Raw genomic sequence first — 18,247 nt, forward strand, 5'->3', positions numbered from 1 at the left:
AGGCAGGGCATGGTAAATACAAATGCAGGGACATCCCTCGGCAAGAGCAAACTTCACCTGGCTTTGGTACACAATCCAGAACTGAGATTTTTCAAAGGAGCCTGAAGGATTTTAGTATCCAGTTCCCATTTTTATGGAAACTAAATATCTACTTCTCTTTTGCCTCTTCTGCAAGTCTTATCTGAATCTTTCTCATGTGCAACAGAAGTTTAAGATATCCATTTCACGTGAACCCAGGGGTGCCATAACAAATACAGACTTGGAATGGAAATGGGAAGGACAAATCTGTTAGCTAGAGAAGACCTGTGCCCTGGCACAAGGAACATTTTGCTCTGTAGAGTTCTTGCTGATACAGACTTGGCTTTTCTGCTCATTATTTACAGAGGTTTTAGTCATGCTATGCAGATTTCCCCGGCTTAGGGAGGAAAACCTTAAACTTGGCAAGCATTTCAGGTGTTTATGTATGGGGTGCACCCAGGATAGCTGCTGTTGCTCTTTGGATGTATGTTGCTTTGCAGGGTGGCAGTTCTTTCTGCTATAGCATTTCTGCATACCTATATAAGCTGGCTAAGAATAGCTGGTGAGTTTTTGTTATTACAATTACTGGTATAATTAATATTACTGATGTTTATTTGTATTGCGGTAACGCCTGCGAGCCCTAGTCATAGACTGTAACTCCATTGTGCAAAGCACTGTACAGAAAGTCATGTATTATAGTAGAGCACAAAGAGTCAGTCAAGGCATCATTGTGGTGCATAAGCATTAAATGAATTTAGCTCCAGTGGAAGGAGAAGCTTTGATTTTTCTAAATTGACAAAATAGCAAATGCGAAGAAAGAAAAAATTGCAAAATCATTTCTGCAATTTTCAATCCCTTTTATCTGCTTTGATAATATTATGGCAATAATATTTTCTTGTCACTTTTGAATGTGAATGACGGTAGTTGGTGGATGCTGATGTATGCTAATCAAACCTAATTTCCCATAAGATTAAGGGTTGTATTCTCTTTTATGTGAAAGCCTTTAATATGCAGTTTTGGTAAGAAGTGAAAAGTTTATTTGCTTTATCCTCAGAGTAACTCATGGCAAAAGACTTCTGTATAACCAATTCTATGTTTCCCTAGAGGAGAACGAGTTTATTTTGTACGCCACACGCTACTCTATCCACCGTTATGATCTTTCTTCTGGAATAAGTGAAGAGTTGCCTCTAACTGGCTTGCAAGGGGCAGTGGCCCTGGATTTTGATTATGATCACAACTGCTTGTACTGGGCAGATGTAACGCTTGACATCATACAGGTGAGTGGGCACTTGGTCCATCTCTATATAGCATGATGCTTTAGGATGTTTTCCTAGGAGACTGTATACCCTATACGTTCACTAATGAAAAATGTAGCTGTAGTCAGGGCTCTGATATACCCTTCAAGGTACACTTCATGAAAATAAGGCCCTAATTTAACCTATTTTAGGAGGTTAGTCCCATCAGGGATTTCTCATGCATTATACAGGCCAGATCCTTGCTCCACTGATTTAAACCAACCTGCTATACCTGATTTGTTGGCGGTATAGTGGATGCTCGAAGAAAATTCCTATAGGAAAGAATTAACATGTATTGCAAACTGGGTAAGTTGGATTCTTTGTCTGCACCTCGGGCTTGAAACACATAAGTGCCCTGGAGTCAGGGGTTAGCTTTCCTGCAGGGTTGACTCAGCTCTTCAGCCTTCTACCAAGGTAGAGAATTTCAGTTGATTTTGTGATGTTCCTCAGGGCATAACAGTAAAACCCATTGCAAAGCACTTTGCAAAGCACATTCTGCCTGCTTTGAATGAACACAGAGGACAGCATGTTTCATCAGAGGAGCATTGTCCTCTGTTGTCCCTAGGCAAATTTTTCTGATACTTCTCTTGTGCTTAGTACCTGTTGTCTAGCTTGCTGCCTGCCACCACCCTGGAAGTGAATGCATTCACTGGAGCCATAATATACCTGCTTTGATATGCAAATACCATGGATAGGCTTCTCTCTTCTATGGATTTTTTTTAATTTCCCGCCTCAAACAACTGTGTGCGCTAATGTTAAGGCTTTTTTTTTCTCTCTTATAGCGTCTTTGCTTAAATGGCAGCTCTGGACAGGAGATAATCATTAGTACTGGCCTAGAAACAGTGGAAGCTTTGGCTTTTGAACCTCTCAGTCAGCTGCTTTACTGGGTCAATGCTGGTATTCCAAAAATTGAGGTATGTCTACAACTAGTCTCCATGATAAGTAAATTCACCCACACTGTTGAGAGTCAACCACGCTGTAAAGCCATTAAACAGTGCGTTGCCCCGAGTTTGCCATTGCTGTGGCAGGAGGCTGAATGCTTTGTGTCTGGTCAGGGGCATTAAAGGCACCTGCCATTCGCACCCAAGGGTTCAGCATTCAGATATATTGGTATTCTATGTTCATAAAATGCACTAGGATTGGGGCTTGTGCATTTAAACTGGGATTGTGATGTAATTGTATTAATTTGGCAGTCTGGCTGAACAGCCAAAAAAAGGGGATTTACAAGAATGTTCCAAGTAAAAGTGGCAAGTTCTTTCCACTAGCGTTGGTTGTTTGCTAGTGCTTGGTGGTTCCCTCATGAAAATAATGGTGAATCCTAAAAAACACACGGATTTTAGCACCAAAGGCAACTCTCCCCAAAACTGGGTTTCTGGTATTCGCTCTCCCTGGTTTTCCAACTTAAAAGTTTCAGTTGCCCAATCAGAAAGTAGAAATAATACCATGTGGTTGAAGGCAGGTGACAAATTACTTCCTGTGAGCAATCAAAATGAGGAATCCCAAGCAGCCCATTGGCTGAGGTGTACTGGTATAAGTTTGTTCATCAGCTTCTCCCAATAGCGAACACATTCATCAACATTAAGGTCAGATTCTGAGTTAGTGGCAAACATTAGAAGTGGGTAAACTCGACTACTAATTTACCCATGACAAGTTATTTGAGCATCTTTAGATGAACAATCTCCCATGTGTAATGCGCAGGGATTTAATTAGTTGCACAGAGTGCATTATGGCGCTAAGCAGTTGGTTCAGTAATGTAGGAATGACATAAATAAAGCAAGCCCATAAACTTTTATCACCTGCCTTAAGATAACTGTTTGTCATGCCCATATACTTTGAATGGCCATTTGCTATATGGATGTAATTAAATGCCGTAGAATTTCATTTAATTTTAAACAATGCAATTGCTTTCCATATTGCAAACAATAAACTTATCCCTGTGTTTCATGCTATAGGTTTCCAACCCAGATGGAGACTTGAGATTCACTGTTTTAAACTCTTCTGTGCTTGAACGGCCCAGAGCCCTGGCTCTGGTTCCCAAAGAAGGGTGAGTAGGACCTGTGTGTGATTAGGTATGCTCACATGTCTTATTAAAACCAACCAAGAGAATCTAGTGCTTTTCATCAATATTAAATTAATACAAGACACTAGTATTGTGTCTTGGACATGCTCTTTTGAAAGCTGCATTCCTCTGCTTCGACTACAGTGAGGGTAACTGAACTTCACTTGAATTCGGGTAGGGATCAGCTTTCCATTTTAGCCAAACTGCACTTCACTTACCATAACTTCCTACCTGCAATGCTGTTAACAGCAGAGAGCTGGGCTATTCCTTGCATGTATGTGAGGAATTCACCTAACCACTCATCTTCCCAGGACCAAGCTGAATGCAGGCCAATTGCCTTATTATCTGCTCAGCTTCTCAGTGGGTTTTGCATGCTGGACTCCCTGCTCTCCTGGCCACAATGCTCCCATAACACAACTAGATTGTTTAAAGCCAGCTGAGGTACATCTACAGGGACCCCAGCCAAGATATATCCATGGTTCATGTAGTTTAGACACCTGGAACCTACTCTTTGTCCTGGGTGAGTCCTAATTACAAAGGCACGTTCTTCCTTCCAAGAAGGTTTGAGGGCTGAGATCTCTTGCACTTGCAAGCCAGTTTTGATGAAGCCTTTCATTATTATTTTCAATACACTCTTTTCAATGGCCCTTATCAGGTTGATGTTCTGGACTGACTGGGGAGACTCAAGACCGGGCATTTACAGAAGTGATATGGATGGTTCATCAGCCAGCTGCATCGTCTCTGTGGGAGTGCGGTGGCCAAATGGCATTTCTGTGGACGATCAGTGGATCTACTGGACAGAGGCTTACATGGACAGAATTGAGAGGGTGGATTTTAATGGAATGCAGAGATCCATGATCCTGGACAGCCTTCCGCACCCTTATGCTATCGCTGTATTCAAGGTATTTGTGTAGCGGTCTCACAATGTAGGTATATATAATCAATCACGTCATCGTATATGCTCTTCATTTTGCAGTGTGTTGGGAGTTAGGGCTTTTGGACCCCTGTTAGTACTGGCTCTCAGGGGTTAGAGCAAGACATTTTCCTTGGATCTGCATTGCACATGTTCAAACAGACCCCCAAATCTCAGAGCCTGGCTCAGCTCAAACTACTCCAAGTTGGAATTGAAACTGGGATAGACAGCAGGCAGTATGAGGTGGTGCCAGGCTCACTTTAGGCTCTGTCCTAGTTTGGTGAAGTTGTGCTGTTGTCAGCAGAGGTGGCTTTTGTTTCAGTGCTGCACAGGTCTAGTTTTAGGCCTATCGTACCGTATCTCCTTTGGCTTTGAGAAGGATTCTGATATACCCATTCTCCTGAAATCTCAAGTTGAGAGCCAGGGTAGGCTGGAGAGCTGCCTTCTTGTCTGAGCCTGGCTTCATATTCATGCTATACCAAGTTTTGCTCCTTTACTGCTTGTTCCTGCTTGATGGAAACAACAGGATGTGAATAAGAGACAGAAAGTTGTTGGCAAATCATTTGAAAGCAATACATCCCAGGGTCCCCATCTGTAAACCAGGGAATACTGCTCCAGCTTTGCACTGTTTCAAAGTTGCATGAAATGCAAGAGACAAGTTTAAAATAGCATTAGCCATATATGAAACAGGAGACATTACACTGCAGCTGACTTTGTGAAACTGGTTGTCTGCATTAGTTGGCTTCACTAACAACGAGAATTAAGCAGGAATTCCTGATTTTTAAATCTTCTTCCAAAAACAAAATGGTATGGGGAGGTCCCAGCATTTGGAGTCCATTATATTTGCTTATCTGCACCAAAGCCTAGTTTGCACTAAGGAGCAAAGCTTGTGTTCCAGAATGAAATCTACTGGAACGACTGGTCACAGCTGAGTATTTTTAGAGCATCCAAGTACAGCGGATCGAGAATGGAGATTCTGGTTGGCCGATTAAATGGGATCATGGATATGAAGATCTTTTACAGGGGAAAGACAACAGGTAATTGCGAGTGTGTGTTTGCCCAACCTTTCCTATGTGAACTGTAAGGCTAAGATGTTCAAAAGCCAACAAAGTCATTTGGAGGTTGAGTTCCATGAAGAGGGTTGTAGGTGTGCGTCTGTCTCCTGTTACCTGAGCCCCTCCTAATCTGTCACACAGTCTGGGTCACAGAACCGCATGAGACAGGGGAGTAATTACCCATTTTACACATGCAAATCTAATGCATTCAAAACCTTGCCCAAAATTGCAGGGGAGGTCTGTGATAGAGATGGGGATTGAAAACCAAGTTTCCAAGTCCCATCTGTTTTCCAAGTCCCATTTCCAAGCTCTAGCCCCTGGCTCATCCTTTTTCAGATTTCCATTGTGCAAATGCACCTGAATCCTCTTGAGGACCTTGAAACCTTAGCTGTAATATTAAGAAGTGACTCTTTGTTGATTGTGGTCCTTTCTGGGAATACATAACAGTGTGATGTGTGTTTATAATTATTTCTTTATCACGGCTTAGCATTAAAATCATAGAGGATGTGTCTCTCTCATTCATTCTTTGTGTCCCATCAGTTCAATAGTTGCTAATAGTTATTATCATCTCATAGCTCATTAGTAACCCTGAATGAAATGAGTTGTTGAGTCTCACCCTGAGAGACAGGTATGCATATACTACAACACCCCCCCACCCCCCCTTGCCCCTGTTGACCTTGAGTTTGTTGGCACTGGATTTATGACCCAGATACCTTGTTTGGGGCAGACCCAAACCCTCAGAGTGACCACGACCTCTGCATTCAATAATAGGCAAATTTTATTGATACACAGTGATAGCTTGGAAAAGGAATTCCCTTTTTGACCAGGCAGTGACACAGATGCATAGCATTCAGAGTTACAGGTTTGGATAGAGCTACAGCAGATGCATCTGAATAGGGATTTAAAGTAGCACCTTTGAATGACCTCAGGCCCATGCATAGACCATTCCCACCAAGACTTCCCAGTTTCCCCGGAAATAATGTGGACTCTTTCTGATCACTTTGAAGCAGTCACTGTTAAATTATGTTTAAGCCTCAGCAGGTTCTCAATCTAATCTGAAAGAGTCTGTAAATGCAGATTAACAAGCACTTGAGCAATTGTGTTTTCAAGCACTCTTGGTAATGTGGAAGCCAGTGATAGCCTCTCCTTGCCTTCTGGTGCTTTCATACGTAGTCTTTGGAAGGGGATTCGTTTTGAGCTGACTACAGAGAGGCTTGCACTTCTTAAGCTTTTCTGAACTGCAGCCCGTGCAAACAACAGGCAAAGGCTTTGAGGCCCTTTTCTAGTCTAGCTTTTAAGAAATGGACAGTGACCCCAAGGCCTGGATTTGAGAAGTCTGAGGAGTTAAAATGAAACATGAAGCAGAGGGGGAGAGGAAGAGGCTTGTCTCAGTTTAGGGTTGCTGTTACCAGTTCCATGTATTGCAGTAGAGCATAGGAGCCCCAGTCAGGGATTGGGACCCAAATGCGTTGTGATCCCAGAACATCAAGGCAAAAGCAGTCTCTGGTCCAAACAGCTTGATTTGCCTTCCTCCTCCCCATAATCACTGTTCACAATGCACCTGTGTGGTGGGTCTCATGTGCTCTCACTAATACCAGCGGGTTTTATCTTGCAAGACAGAGAACATGCTCCCAAAGTCCAAATGAGTGTAAACCTTTACCTCCAAGGGCCAGAGTCGAAACCTAATACTGTAGGGCTGGTTTCCAGAGAAGCCAGTAGAGCCGCTTGAACCAAGAGGGTGATCCGAGACCAAGGCCCAGGCTCTATGCAGCGTGTGGCCGTGCAGGATACTGATGGTGTTCCCCCCAAACAGGGCAGAACGCCTGCATTGCCAAGCCTTGCAGCCTGCTCTGCTTACCAAAATCAAACAATGGCAGGAGCTGCAAGTGCCCAGAGGGAGTCTCCAGCAGCCTGCTCCCATCGGGGGAAGTGAGGTGCGACTGCCCACGTGGCTATCGGATGAAGAACACCACCTGCATAAAGGAAGGTAAATCTGCATCCAGCGTAGCAGGAGATGAGTTAAAATCACTCGGCCAAAAAACATGGCATTGGGACTAACCACCGCTTGTTTGTTCTTTTGACACGTGCTCTAGAAAACACCTGTCTGCCCAACCAGTACAGATGCTTCAATGGGAACTGCATAAACAGCATTTGGCAGTGTGACAACGATAATGACTGTGGAGACATGAGCGATGAGAAAAACTGCCGTAAGTGCCCCCCAGGTCACTCCCCGATGCGGGACGGTTTATTGAGGCAGTTTGGGGCGTAAAATGCTGTAACGCAAGATGGAGGAAGGAGAAGTTATGGTCAATCCATGTTCCTTTCAAGCCTTTCGGCTTCTTGGCCAACTAATAGAAAACGCCCCAGTGCATTAAAGGACAAAGCCACCTATTGAGAGAAAATCAGGCAAGACCCAGTGAACACAGGACGTGAGAGAAGTAGCTGAGCTTTCCCAAAGCCTGGGGGTTTGGTTCACTCGTTATATAAATAGAAACAACTTCAAAATTTGGGTCTGGATTTAGAACCGAATGTTAAGCTTGTTTTGTGCCCAAGGCATGTCGGCACCTGCAGCTCAGAGTCAGAAGCCTTTACCCTTCTTCAGAGTTTGACTTTATGGACAAACAAATGAAATCATGACAAAATCCAGGCTTGACCAGTCTTAACAGCAGGCTTCTTTGCCCGCCTGCTACATGCTCAGACCAAAAGGCTCATCTTGGTGAGGACAAGTCAGTTTTGAAGACTGCCCCCTTAGCTGTTCTTTTCTCTGGCTGATGGGCTCACTCTCCTGGCTTGCTGGTGGGTGTTGCAGGGTGCAATTGGTTTCAGCTCTGTCTGCAGGACAGACCATGAACCCCTAGCCTGGCGGGTCTAGGAGGAGGTCAGTGAGCATATCATCACGCTGCTGTGTGTTTCTAATTGAGCTAGTTGTAAGGTAGTGGGAGTAGCTCTGATGATGGGTGCCTCCTTCATTGCATTTTTCTTTGTTTTTATTTGAACGCACTTGACAGGCGAGTTTGGGTGGTGGAAGGAGTTACTTAAATGACAACCTTGAATCCCCCCCCTTGTCTCCTCATGCATGTGTTAGCCACAACAGTGTGCGACGCCGAGACTCAGTTCCACTGCCAGGGCTCAGGGACTTGCATCCCGCTGTCCTACAAATGCGACCTTGAGGATGACTGCGGAGATAACAGCGATGAAAGTCACTGCGGTGAGTACGCTGAGGAGAGCCAGGAGCTGTTTGTCTCCGTCAGATGTCTCTCCCCTCCTCCATCCAAGGGAGAAAAAAAGCCTCGTCTCATACTGTTCTTTCTACCCTCTGGGATGTGAACCTGCTCTCACAGAGACAGAAAAGGTGGAAGGAAGAGAGGAGAGAGCTCCTGTGCAAGGTAGGGCCACTCTAGCACTAAGGAGAGCCTGGGGAGGCACCCACGCTTCACACTGACCAGCTCATCACAGTCCAACCCCTGCCACATATCTAGGTTGCTCCTTTGCTAGTGCCAGCATTGTGCAGTGGAAAGGGGTGAGTTGCACAAGAGAACGGAGCAAGAAAGTTGCAGTGATAGCTCCTTTCCTCCCACCTCCCTGAGACATGCTCTGAGCCAGCAAGGGGCTCTTGTATCAGTGCCCTCATATTCCTCCTCCAGGTGCTTAAGCCAGGATTAGACACTGCTTGTGCAGCCCCCAGGTCTTGAGACTCATGCCAAAACACCTTGAGACACCCCCATCCCCTCCCCATACCTCACGCAGCTCCAAGGTCTTTGTCACCAAAAGCCACCATGGCTGCAGATGAAGGGGTGTGGCAGTAACACCTTTACCCCAGTGCCTCCTACGGTGAGAAACCCTTAGTTCTCCAGGGTTTTTTGCAGGCAAGGATAGGAGTCAGAGCTCCCTGTATCAACAGCCCCAGCCTCCTCCCATCAAAACCAAACAAGAGCCCTTATTAATTATAAACAGTCAATGGCACAGTGTCAAGTGGCTCCAGTTTGTGATAGAGAACAGTGCTGCACTTATAACCCAGCCAGGTCATTACAACCCTTGCAAAAGAGCTTGAAATCCCAGATTGCAAAGGGGGCTCACAGCTCCATTTTCTGGGGCACCTGAGCCCCTGCAGCTCGCAGCCACTTGAACGGGAGTGCATGGTGCTTAGCTTTTCCAGCTGGCAGACTGTCTGCCTTGAAGAGTTCACGAGAGGTGGGCTGTTAAATCCAAATGAGCACAGAGGATGGGAATCAGAATGACGTGGTAGCGGTTGGTCTTTCAGGACTAGAAACCACACGTTAAACAAGCTTTCAAGACTTTGAACACTTAGGCTGCTGGGTTTGTAGTTTCAGCCTGTCCTCCTCAGCTAGCAGCTCGTGTTGGATTTCCACCCCCTCTAAACTCCATGGGCTTTGTCCACAGAGGCTCACCAGTGTAGAAACGATGAATTCAGCTGCAGCTCAGGGATGTGCATTCGTCTTTCGTGGATGTGTGACGGCGATAACGATTGCAGAGACTGGTCAGACGAAGCAAACTGCACTGGTAAGCGCTTTGATATGATCGATAACCCTGTGCTGGAATTGCTTGTTACAAGCTGTCACCTGCTTTAAGCATCTTTAAAGGGTTTGTATTAGGGTAGCGCTTTGCATAGAAGAGAGCAGCCTATGTGGGAAGATGTCAGTTTAATGCTTCAGAGGCAGGAGATTGAAACTGCCACTGCCAGATTGCTGCTGCATTTTGCATTAGTGACTACTGTAAGGGAAGGCTGATTGGCAGTGGCGTGAGGTTTAAAGCAGAATCCTCCTGTAAGTAAAGGACAGAGCCAGTGTCCTTTGAGGTCAGTGGAAGGACAGCTTTGGATCAGCTGTTCATAGAGCGCACCTAGTGTAATACAGTGGTTCTCAACCTTTTTGGTCTCAAGGCACCCCTTGTTAGGCTCAGCTCACTCCTTTGAAAATGTCAGCTCTTAACTTTCACTTGTCTTTTGACTCTGGAAAAATAATAGAATGGGTCTTCTCTTGCAACACATTCAGAAAGACCCCATCTGAGTCGTGCCAAGTATCCTGCCAGTCAGGTGTGGTAGGTGCATAGCATTTACATATTAGGCCCAAAGTGTATTCAGTCATGATTAGTTTCCAATATGTTGAGTCCTGCAACTTAATTGTTGCATGTTGGCTGACTCTTTATCAAGTGCTTCCTTCATTGTATACTTTTGCTGGGGTGCCCTGGCAGATCCCAGTGTTGTGGCCGTAGTGCCCTTTCCTTGATTGCAAGAACTGAAAAGCTTACACCGCCTTACAAGTTCTGTTCAGTCAGTAGACATAAGGGTGCCGTTGGTCCTGGAGATATGAATAAAGACACTTTCCCTTGAAAAGGGCTTGGTGGTTACAACATGTAGAGAGGTTGGTGTGCACTGACCTAATTTCCCTGCTTGACCTGTGATCATTTTGTGAACATTAAATAGTGTGAAGGAAACAGGGGGTTTCTTTATGACTTCTAAGTGATTTCTTTTATCCAAGAGATGGGCCTGCTTAGCTCAGACAGCCACTGGTCTTCACATGGCCTGGCTGCTCTTCACCCTAGTCTTCCAGCTTCAGACCTGAAGTGGACACGACTAATAAAGATTCATGTACTAAGGCCACGAATCCCCTTTCATTCACATCATACACTAGTGCAACATTTATGGAGTAACTGGATTTGCCCCTAATTGCAACCAGGATTACATCAGGCCTTGCTTTGATTCTCCACTTACATGCTAGAATCTGCCTAAAGGGAGCGAAGCTTACACCAACAAAAAGCTAAAATGAGAAGAGTCCTGAGCACCCACTAAAATCCAGCCCGTTTCTAACCACTGAACATTTATTACCTCCTCTCCGATGTTTTTTGTTTAAAAAACTTCAAGTACTTGCATGGGGAAGAGATCTCAAAATGATAGGTGACTTCTTAATTTGGAGGATAAAGGCATAACTAGATCCAAGTCACAGCAAAAACGAGATGCAAGTGTTTAGTGTGGAAGCTAATTAACACTTGAACCCTCTAATCCAAGGATGTGGGAGCTAATCCAGCACTGCTAATCAAGGTTGCACTTCCCTCTAATATATAAACGATAGTTCAAAAACAAGTTATGGGTATAATATAGAAATTGCCGCGTCAGGTTCTGTTTCCTGTTTTAGGCAGGAGGTCGGGTAATCACAATGGGAACGTTTTGCTGCATTTATTGAAGTAAAAGACCTTTTGATACATGTAGGAGGTTAGCTCAGGTCAGACACACAGATTATGGTCCTAATCAGTTCTGCAAAAGCAGGGGACTGAAGTCTGCGAACAAGTTTGAGATCTTCCTATTAAGCCCAGTTGAAGAATTTAACATTCCTCCAGCGTACGCGCCTGCAAGTACTAAGCTAGAGATTCTGGTCATTTGCATTCCATAAGTGTGGCTATGTAAGGAGGTTAATTTATATTGGTCTCACTTATCTCTCATATGAGTTTCTCAAAGAGAATTACTACAGGAAGGGAACCTACTTCAAAAAGCGTATCATTTTTGTTAAGCCTGAAGTTGAAATTATCTAAGAGGATCGCAATTATTTGAGAAACATTTCATCTGACTCCACCAGCTGCATTTATTGCTCTTATCTGAAATAATTACATTTCACACTGAATACCTAATAGAATATTACCACCAGAAGATTTGTATTTTGTAATATCTGGAAGTGCACGTCACTAGCTAGGCTAAAATGTAGCATGCAGTTTAATTAAGTTGAGCGTTGCTTTTCTCCTAGATAACAAATAATATTATCTGTCCTGTTACCTTTTTTTTTTAATTGAAAGAAAGCATGCAGTAGATAAGGCTGCAAACCTTGTTGTATAAAAAAATATCAAATGAAAGACGTATGGGAGTTCAGTACCCAAAATCCATTGTAATCCAGAGGAATTGGGTCCCTAATTCTCTTAGGCAACTTTGCAAATTCCACCTTAAGATGGTTAAGAATGTCTTTGAGACCTCAAGTATAACTAGGAGGTTCTCTCTTTGCCAGGTTAGACACTTCTGTGCATCTCCTCCCTGTTGGCACTGGATTTATGACCCAGATACCTTGTTCTGGGCAGACCCAAACCCTCAGACCGGCCAGGACTTCTGCATTCAATAATAGGCAAATTTTATTGATACACAGTGAGAGGAGATAAGAATAATGCAGGCAAGGCAAACTAAACAATCCCCCTCCCTGATTCTATATCTACCAGTTCTAGGGCTGTCACAGAGGGAAGGTACATCTGGCCAGCATGTGAGCTTCACCCTGTGATTCTTTCTTGAATCTCAGATGTCAGCAGCTTGGAGGCCGAGGGCTGAGGCCCACCCTCCAGTGGGGTGGGTAAGATGGGCTGGTGGTGTGCCCTCTATCCATCGTGGCCTCTGGTTCCCCCCTCAGGTACCCTTTGCTATTCTGAAATCCCTCCTTTTGTATCCTTTCCCTCCTCTGATGACTCTTCATTCTTGGGCATTGTTGATTGGGCCTCTCTCTGGTCATCATACTGTTCATGTTCTGCTCTGTCAGCATATTCCTTTTTTCCCAAACCCATCACAAGCACACATTTTAACTTGGTCTGTCCACCAAAACTGGAAATCCCAAGGGCTCTGCAGCTGGGCACTGTGGCCTAGCCGGTGCGGCAGAGTCCCTTATCTCGTGGTATGGAACAGTGCGGCACATATCTTCAGTTTCTCAGCCTGTGTGTCTGCTGGCTTCAGACATAGCGGGCCTTGAAGGGAACCTTATGACGAACAGGATTTTAGAAACCAATTAACCCTTACTATATTGTGCTAATGCATTATCTACTTTACCTACAAACCAATTCCCAAAAGCAAACCTCTAAATATCATTTTCTAGCCATCATTCCCTGTCAGCAGGCAGTGACAGTATTAATAACCTTTTTGTGATGGCATCTCTTGTGCATAAGAGTCTTGTTGGCTCACTGAAAGGTTACTGCTGTCTCCAGCAAGGTGCAGGCATCTCTGTACCTTTGCTAGCTGACACAGAGGACTGAAGAGAGATGTGTATGACTCTAGAAGTTCTCCAAGGTTTTAGAAACATTAACTAACCTCCAAAAACTACCTGCTGAAGTGCAGTTAGTCAGTAGATAGTGTACAGAAGGATAACTTGTGGCACATGGAGGATCACACTTGACTTGCTGGAATTGCATAGCAAGCCAGTAGCAGAGCCAAATAAAAGCAGGAGCCCCTGTTTCCAGGTGCTTGCCCTAGGCTCCAGGTCAGAACAACCCAGTGCTGTAGATAAATGAATAGACATTTAAGTTTGCTGTAAAGAAACAAAACAAAACAAAACAAAAAAACCCCGTAAAGCAATATGGTTTATTTATGTAGGGTCTAAGGCAGTGCCTGGTGACCTAAATAGGACACTGGGTGAAGGCTGTAGTTAATGCTTTCCCGGTTGGTGTTCAGCAGTATACCATACATGTGAAGCCTCCAGTTTCCAGTGCCGGAACGGACATTGCATCCCCCAGCGGTGGGTCTGCGATGGCGATGCCGACTGCCAGGACAGCTCCGATGAGGACCCTACCAACTGCGGTAAAAGCTCTCGTCTCACCTTGGCAGGGGTGGTGGGAGGGACTGTTGTTATCACTATCCTATCCACCGTTTTATTAAATGGCAACCAGCTCTGGGACTCTGAAACAAGGTAAACAGCCTGAGGAGACCCCCAGAAAACCATCTCTCTTGCCATAAGTGTTGGTTTTATTGTAGTACTAAAGAGTCCACAGCCAAGATCAGGACCTCATTCCTGCCTTAGTGGGCCTATAGACTGACACACAGTCTACACTGCACAGTTTTGTGATCTAGCTGTGTTGGGCACGAGTATGAAAAGTTCCCATGCTCACAGAACTGGCACTGAACCCCTTTCTGCACGCAGCTATGCCAGAAAGAGGGCTCCTGCCTGCAGAGATGCTGTCCTTTGGAGAGGCAGAAAAACACCCCCTGCTGTCATATGCTGATTTGTTGGCAAAGCTCCATAACATAGACAAGCCCTACATAGAGAAAAGAGATGAGAACTGCAACTAATTCTGGGGGACGGGAGGAGCGTAGGGTGCTCCTAAGATTTGCTCATTGCATCTTTGTTTTAAGGAGGAAACTGAATTCCTGTTTTGTCCAAAGCATCTCTCTGGGGGCTGAATTTCTTCCATAATCAAGATGGCTTTTTCAAATTCTGTTTTCAGAGAAAAAATGCAATGGCTTCCAGTGTCCGAATGGGACCTGCATTCCAACCAGCAAGCACTGCGACGGGATGCACGACTGCTCTGATGGCTCAGATGAACAGCACTGTGGTAAGCACGCAGCGGGAGCTTGGGTTTGACGGGCCAGGGCCCAACCTCTGGATCAGTCAAGTACAGATGAGTGCTTGAAAGGAAAGCAAAGATATAATGTAGTGGGGGCTGATTCCTTAAATTTGTGACAAAGTGCCTACACCCTGATGCAAAGGAAATAAGTCTGGGTAGATACATAGGTAGTAATGGTTCATCGGAGTTATCAAGCCCTTTGTGAGATCCACCTGCTGTATTTGACTCTGTAAATCAAAGGAGATAATTAAATGCATAGGGATCAAACAACCACAGACCTTTCAGAATAGCACAAGGTTTCTTACCACAAAGTACTGAATTTTCATCTCTCTCTCACCCCACCAACCCTCTCTGTTTCTTCCAGAGCCCCTTTGTACACGTTACATGGACTTTGTGTGTAAGAACCGGCAGCAGTGCTTGTTCCACTCCATGGTGTGTGATGGCATTGTCCAGTGTCGGGATGGCTCAGATGAAGATGCCGACTATGCTGGATGCTGTAAGTATGGCAGAAATCACAGTGCCTTGCTCTTACCTCACACCCAGTGCCTTTCATCCTGGGGTCCCAGAGCACTCTACGAAGGAGATGAGCATGTTGCAGACAGGGAAACTGAGGCACAGAAACCAGCTGCAGGGCTGTGACTAGAGCCCTCATCTCTTGCGCCCCAGTCCAGTGTTTTGTCTACTACCCTGCAATGCCCAGAACAGAGTAAAGTAGGATTCCTGTCGAAGAGGAAAGAGGGGTTTGAACAGGTCAGCTCTGTGCTGTTAATGAATTAGCAGAGCTACTTGAGCGCTCAAAAATCCCCGTCCTGTCCTGGGTGCTGACGCACATATCAATGCAGTGCTGGTATTGACAGTCTGGGTTTGTGTTGCTCACTGTTTTCAGTTTCCAAAACTCAAGGGATGAGTTTAGGTTCGTGGGATACAGGAGACCAAGTACAGCAACTGAGCTGTTTCATCAGCTGACCTTTTGGCCTTCGGCCCTCTGTTCTGGCTTTGTTAGAGCCTGGGATGGGGCTAGTAACTTCATCAGAAATATTCCAGTGCGGTGCCCCAGAGACCAAAGGGAGTGCACAGCCGGGGTGGACAAAGGGGCTGCCAAGCAGCACTTCATCTAATCCTGCCTCTGGCAGTGGCTAGTGCCAGGTGCTTCGAGGAATCCTGCGATGAGGATGATTATTGTAACTCCAGGCAGTCAGTCCATGCTTGTTTTATGCCCCGAAACATATTCCTTATGCATCAGTGTGTTCTTGTAAGGAAGCAGCGTAGGCGTCCTGCGCAGCGGCATCATCTGGGGCTAGTGCGGGAGAGTGCCCTGTCCCCTTTAGAGTGCAGGCATCAGTGCCCCTGTGAGGTGAGGCCTTGCAAGCCAGGAGCAAGCAGCAAGACTACCGCTGAAGCCAGCAGCAGTGAGGCTGACCTCCCCTCCTTGACGTGGCTAGTCACACTCAGAGTCCTGCACCTTCGACTCAAGTGCTGATGAAAAAAGCTGGATTTTGCACGCTTCTCTTCTAATGGCTTGTTCTGCATTGCCCCGCTTAGCACAAGACCCAGAGTTTCACCGGACCTGCGACCAGTTCAGCTTCCAGTGCCAGAATGGCGTGTGCATTAGCTTGGTGTGGAAGTGTGATGGGATGGACGATTGTGGGGATTACTCTGATGAAGCAAACTGCGGTGAGTAGAGACTCAGTAACCATCTCCGATGGCACAGGGAAGAGCAGTGACTTGCCCTAGTTGCCAATCCTGCATTCCCTTGACTAGACCATGCTGCTGCCCCTCACCGTTAACCCAGTGAGGTCTTCATAATCTGGAATCAAAGATATTCTTCCTCCTTTGGTTGACTTGAAGCTATGTGTAAGCCTGCTCGTTGCAGATGTTTAGTCCATCCTGTATTTGAGCTCCAAGTTTAATCACTGTTACGTGGAAGCACAGCCAGGCAAGACAACCACATGTTCATAAATTTACCTGCCACATTCATCCCTCTGTTTCAGTGACTCAGCTTTTACCTTCTTGTGCTACAACTGGTTTTCAGTAGGAAGCTCTTTGGACCAGAGACACAGCTATTGTCTGGCTATACGCAGCTAGCACACCTTGACTGCAGCATAAACACCAGTAACAAAACCATAGTAGGAACTTTTAAGGGAAGGGCTTAGTTTATCGGGGGGGAAAAAACCCTCACTGCTTAGGAAGGCTGGGGGACACCATCCAGCAGGGTTCAGTCACAGGTTAGGCCAAGCCCATATCTCTGCCATGCTGAGAGCACTTGAAAATGCGAGACCTCACATTTCTATTCTGTTGTTAGAAAATCCAACAGAAGCCCCAAACTGCTCTCGATACTACCAGTTCCAGTGTGCAAATGGGCACTGCATCCCGAACAGGTGGAAATGCGATGAGGAGAACGACTGTGGAGACTGGTCGGATGAGAAGGATTGCGGGGGTAAGGGCAAACATAGCTTCTTCCCTTCTCTCTGCTGTTCATTCGCTCGTCGTTAAAGCAGCTGGTCCCTGCCAGCGAGGACTCTGCTGAGATCATACCGTGGCTCTGGGTACACAGAACATGCATTGCAAATTACAAGCAATAAAAAGTAAGGGATCTCGACTAAATCGTGTCTACACTACACATGTCCAAACAAGTGCTGTGGATGCTTCCTGTTCAGCAGAGCCTCTTTTGGGGCTGGCCTCTTGTGCCCAGCTTCATTAAACCTGTTTAGAAACCACTTAAATTAAACGGATTCAGCCTTCTTGGTGTGGCCAGTTTAGGGCTTTGTCTCTACAGGGACAAAGTAATGCCCTGTAAGAGAGGGGGTGAATTTACAGTGCAGAAACTCCTCACACGGACTCTTTTGGTGTCATCTGAGAATGACTTTGTGTAAGGGAGCTCTCTCCATTTACTGCCCTAGCATCACAAAATAGTTTTCTGACTGGGTTTAGAGAAACCTGTACGCCTAGGCCAGGCCCTTTGTGCAAACTAGTGAGCTCAGGGCTTGGGTTCTGTGGAACAGAAAGCAATTGCCCTGCCCTGTGCGGCCTGCTGTCCTCAGAGGCTTCCCCCTTGCCTCTGTCAGCTGCCGTGTAAGTGGAGCAATCTGCCCTGCCCTGAGAGTGTGCTGCACACATCTAAGCAGGGCCTGATGTGCAGTGGCTGGTGTGCTGGAAATGTATACCCTGGCTGACTGCAAACAGCCCTCCCTGTGTATTCTTGCCCTGCGTGCGTGCCCTCGGAGGCTACGTGCCATTTAGCGAGTGGTTTTGAAATCGGCACGCACAAAGGAGGCCATTTAGATCTTGTGCTTTGATGTGAGCTGTTGGGCTCGGGGCACAGTGTGAATTAAACAGCAAGCAATTCCCCTGCCTCACGTGGGCTGCAGTCCCTAGAGGCTTTCCCTGTTCCTCTTTCAGCTGGGAGGAGGAGGAGGCTCGGAGGCTCTACTGAGTCATGTGACAGGCAGGTAAGTCCTTAGCCCTTTCCTGGCAGTTTGATGTGGCCACACAAGGCAAGGCACCAGGGTTAACCTGGCTACTTAGCCCCAAATCCTGCAATTGGATTTGCTCAGCCAGACCTGTGCGCCAGTAAGGGGTCACCTTGATT

The 18,247-nt window shown here is 45.9% G+C and overlaps 1 protein-coding gene across 4 annotated transcripts in view; it reads left to right on the forward strand.

Annotated features, from left to right (window-relative positions):
* The window catches only part of SORL1 (sortilin related receptor 1), an 84,698-nt gene that overhangs the window by 42,597 nt on the left and 23,854 nt on the right, over positions 1-18,247 (forward strand). For 3 of the 4 annotated variants that reach the window (XM_025200037.1, XM_025200038.1, XM_025200039.1), the window contains exons 17-30: positions 1,123-1,295; positions 2,096-2,227; positions 3,266-3,357; positions 4,028-4,274; positions 5,184-5,322; positions 7,154-7,327; positions 7,434-7,547; positions 8,426-8,548; positions 9,742-9,861; positions 13,769-13,894; positions 14,539-14,646; positions 15,023-15,154; positions 16,201-16,332; positions 16,961-17,095. In XM_025200037.1, coding sequence (XP_025055822.1) covers positions 1,123-1,295; positions 2,096-2,227; positions 3,266-3,357; positions 4,028-4,274; positions 5,184-5,322; positions 7,154-7,327; positions 7,434-7,547; positions 8,426-8,548; positions 9,742-9,861; positions 13,769-13,894; positions 14,539-14,646; positions 15,023-15,154; positions 16,201-16,332; positions 16,961-17,095 — 1,947 coding nt within the window. The remainder of the gene's footprint in view (positions 1-1,122; positions 1,296-2,095; positions 2,228-3,265; positions 3,358-4,027; positions 4,275-5,183; positions 5,323-7,153; positions 7,328-7,433; positions 7,548-8,425; positions 8,549-9,741; positions 9,862-13,768; positions 13,895-14,538; positions 14,647-15,022; positions 15,155-16,200; positions 16,333-16,960; positions 17,096-18,247) is intronic. The other variant, XM_014518413.1, reaches the window with a different exon arrangement.

Source organism: Alligator sinensis, unplaced genomic scaffold (genome assembly GCF_000455745.1).
Source record: "Alligator sinensis unplaced genomic scaffold, ASM45574v1 scaffold278_1, whole genome shotgun sequence".
In the NCBI taxonomy this organism is placed as follows: Eukaryota; Metazoa; Chordata; order Crocodylia; family Alligatoridae; genus Alligator; species Alligator sinensis.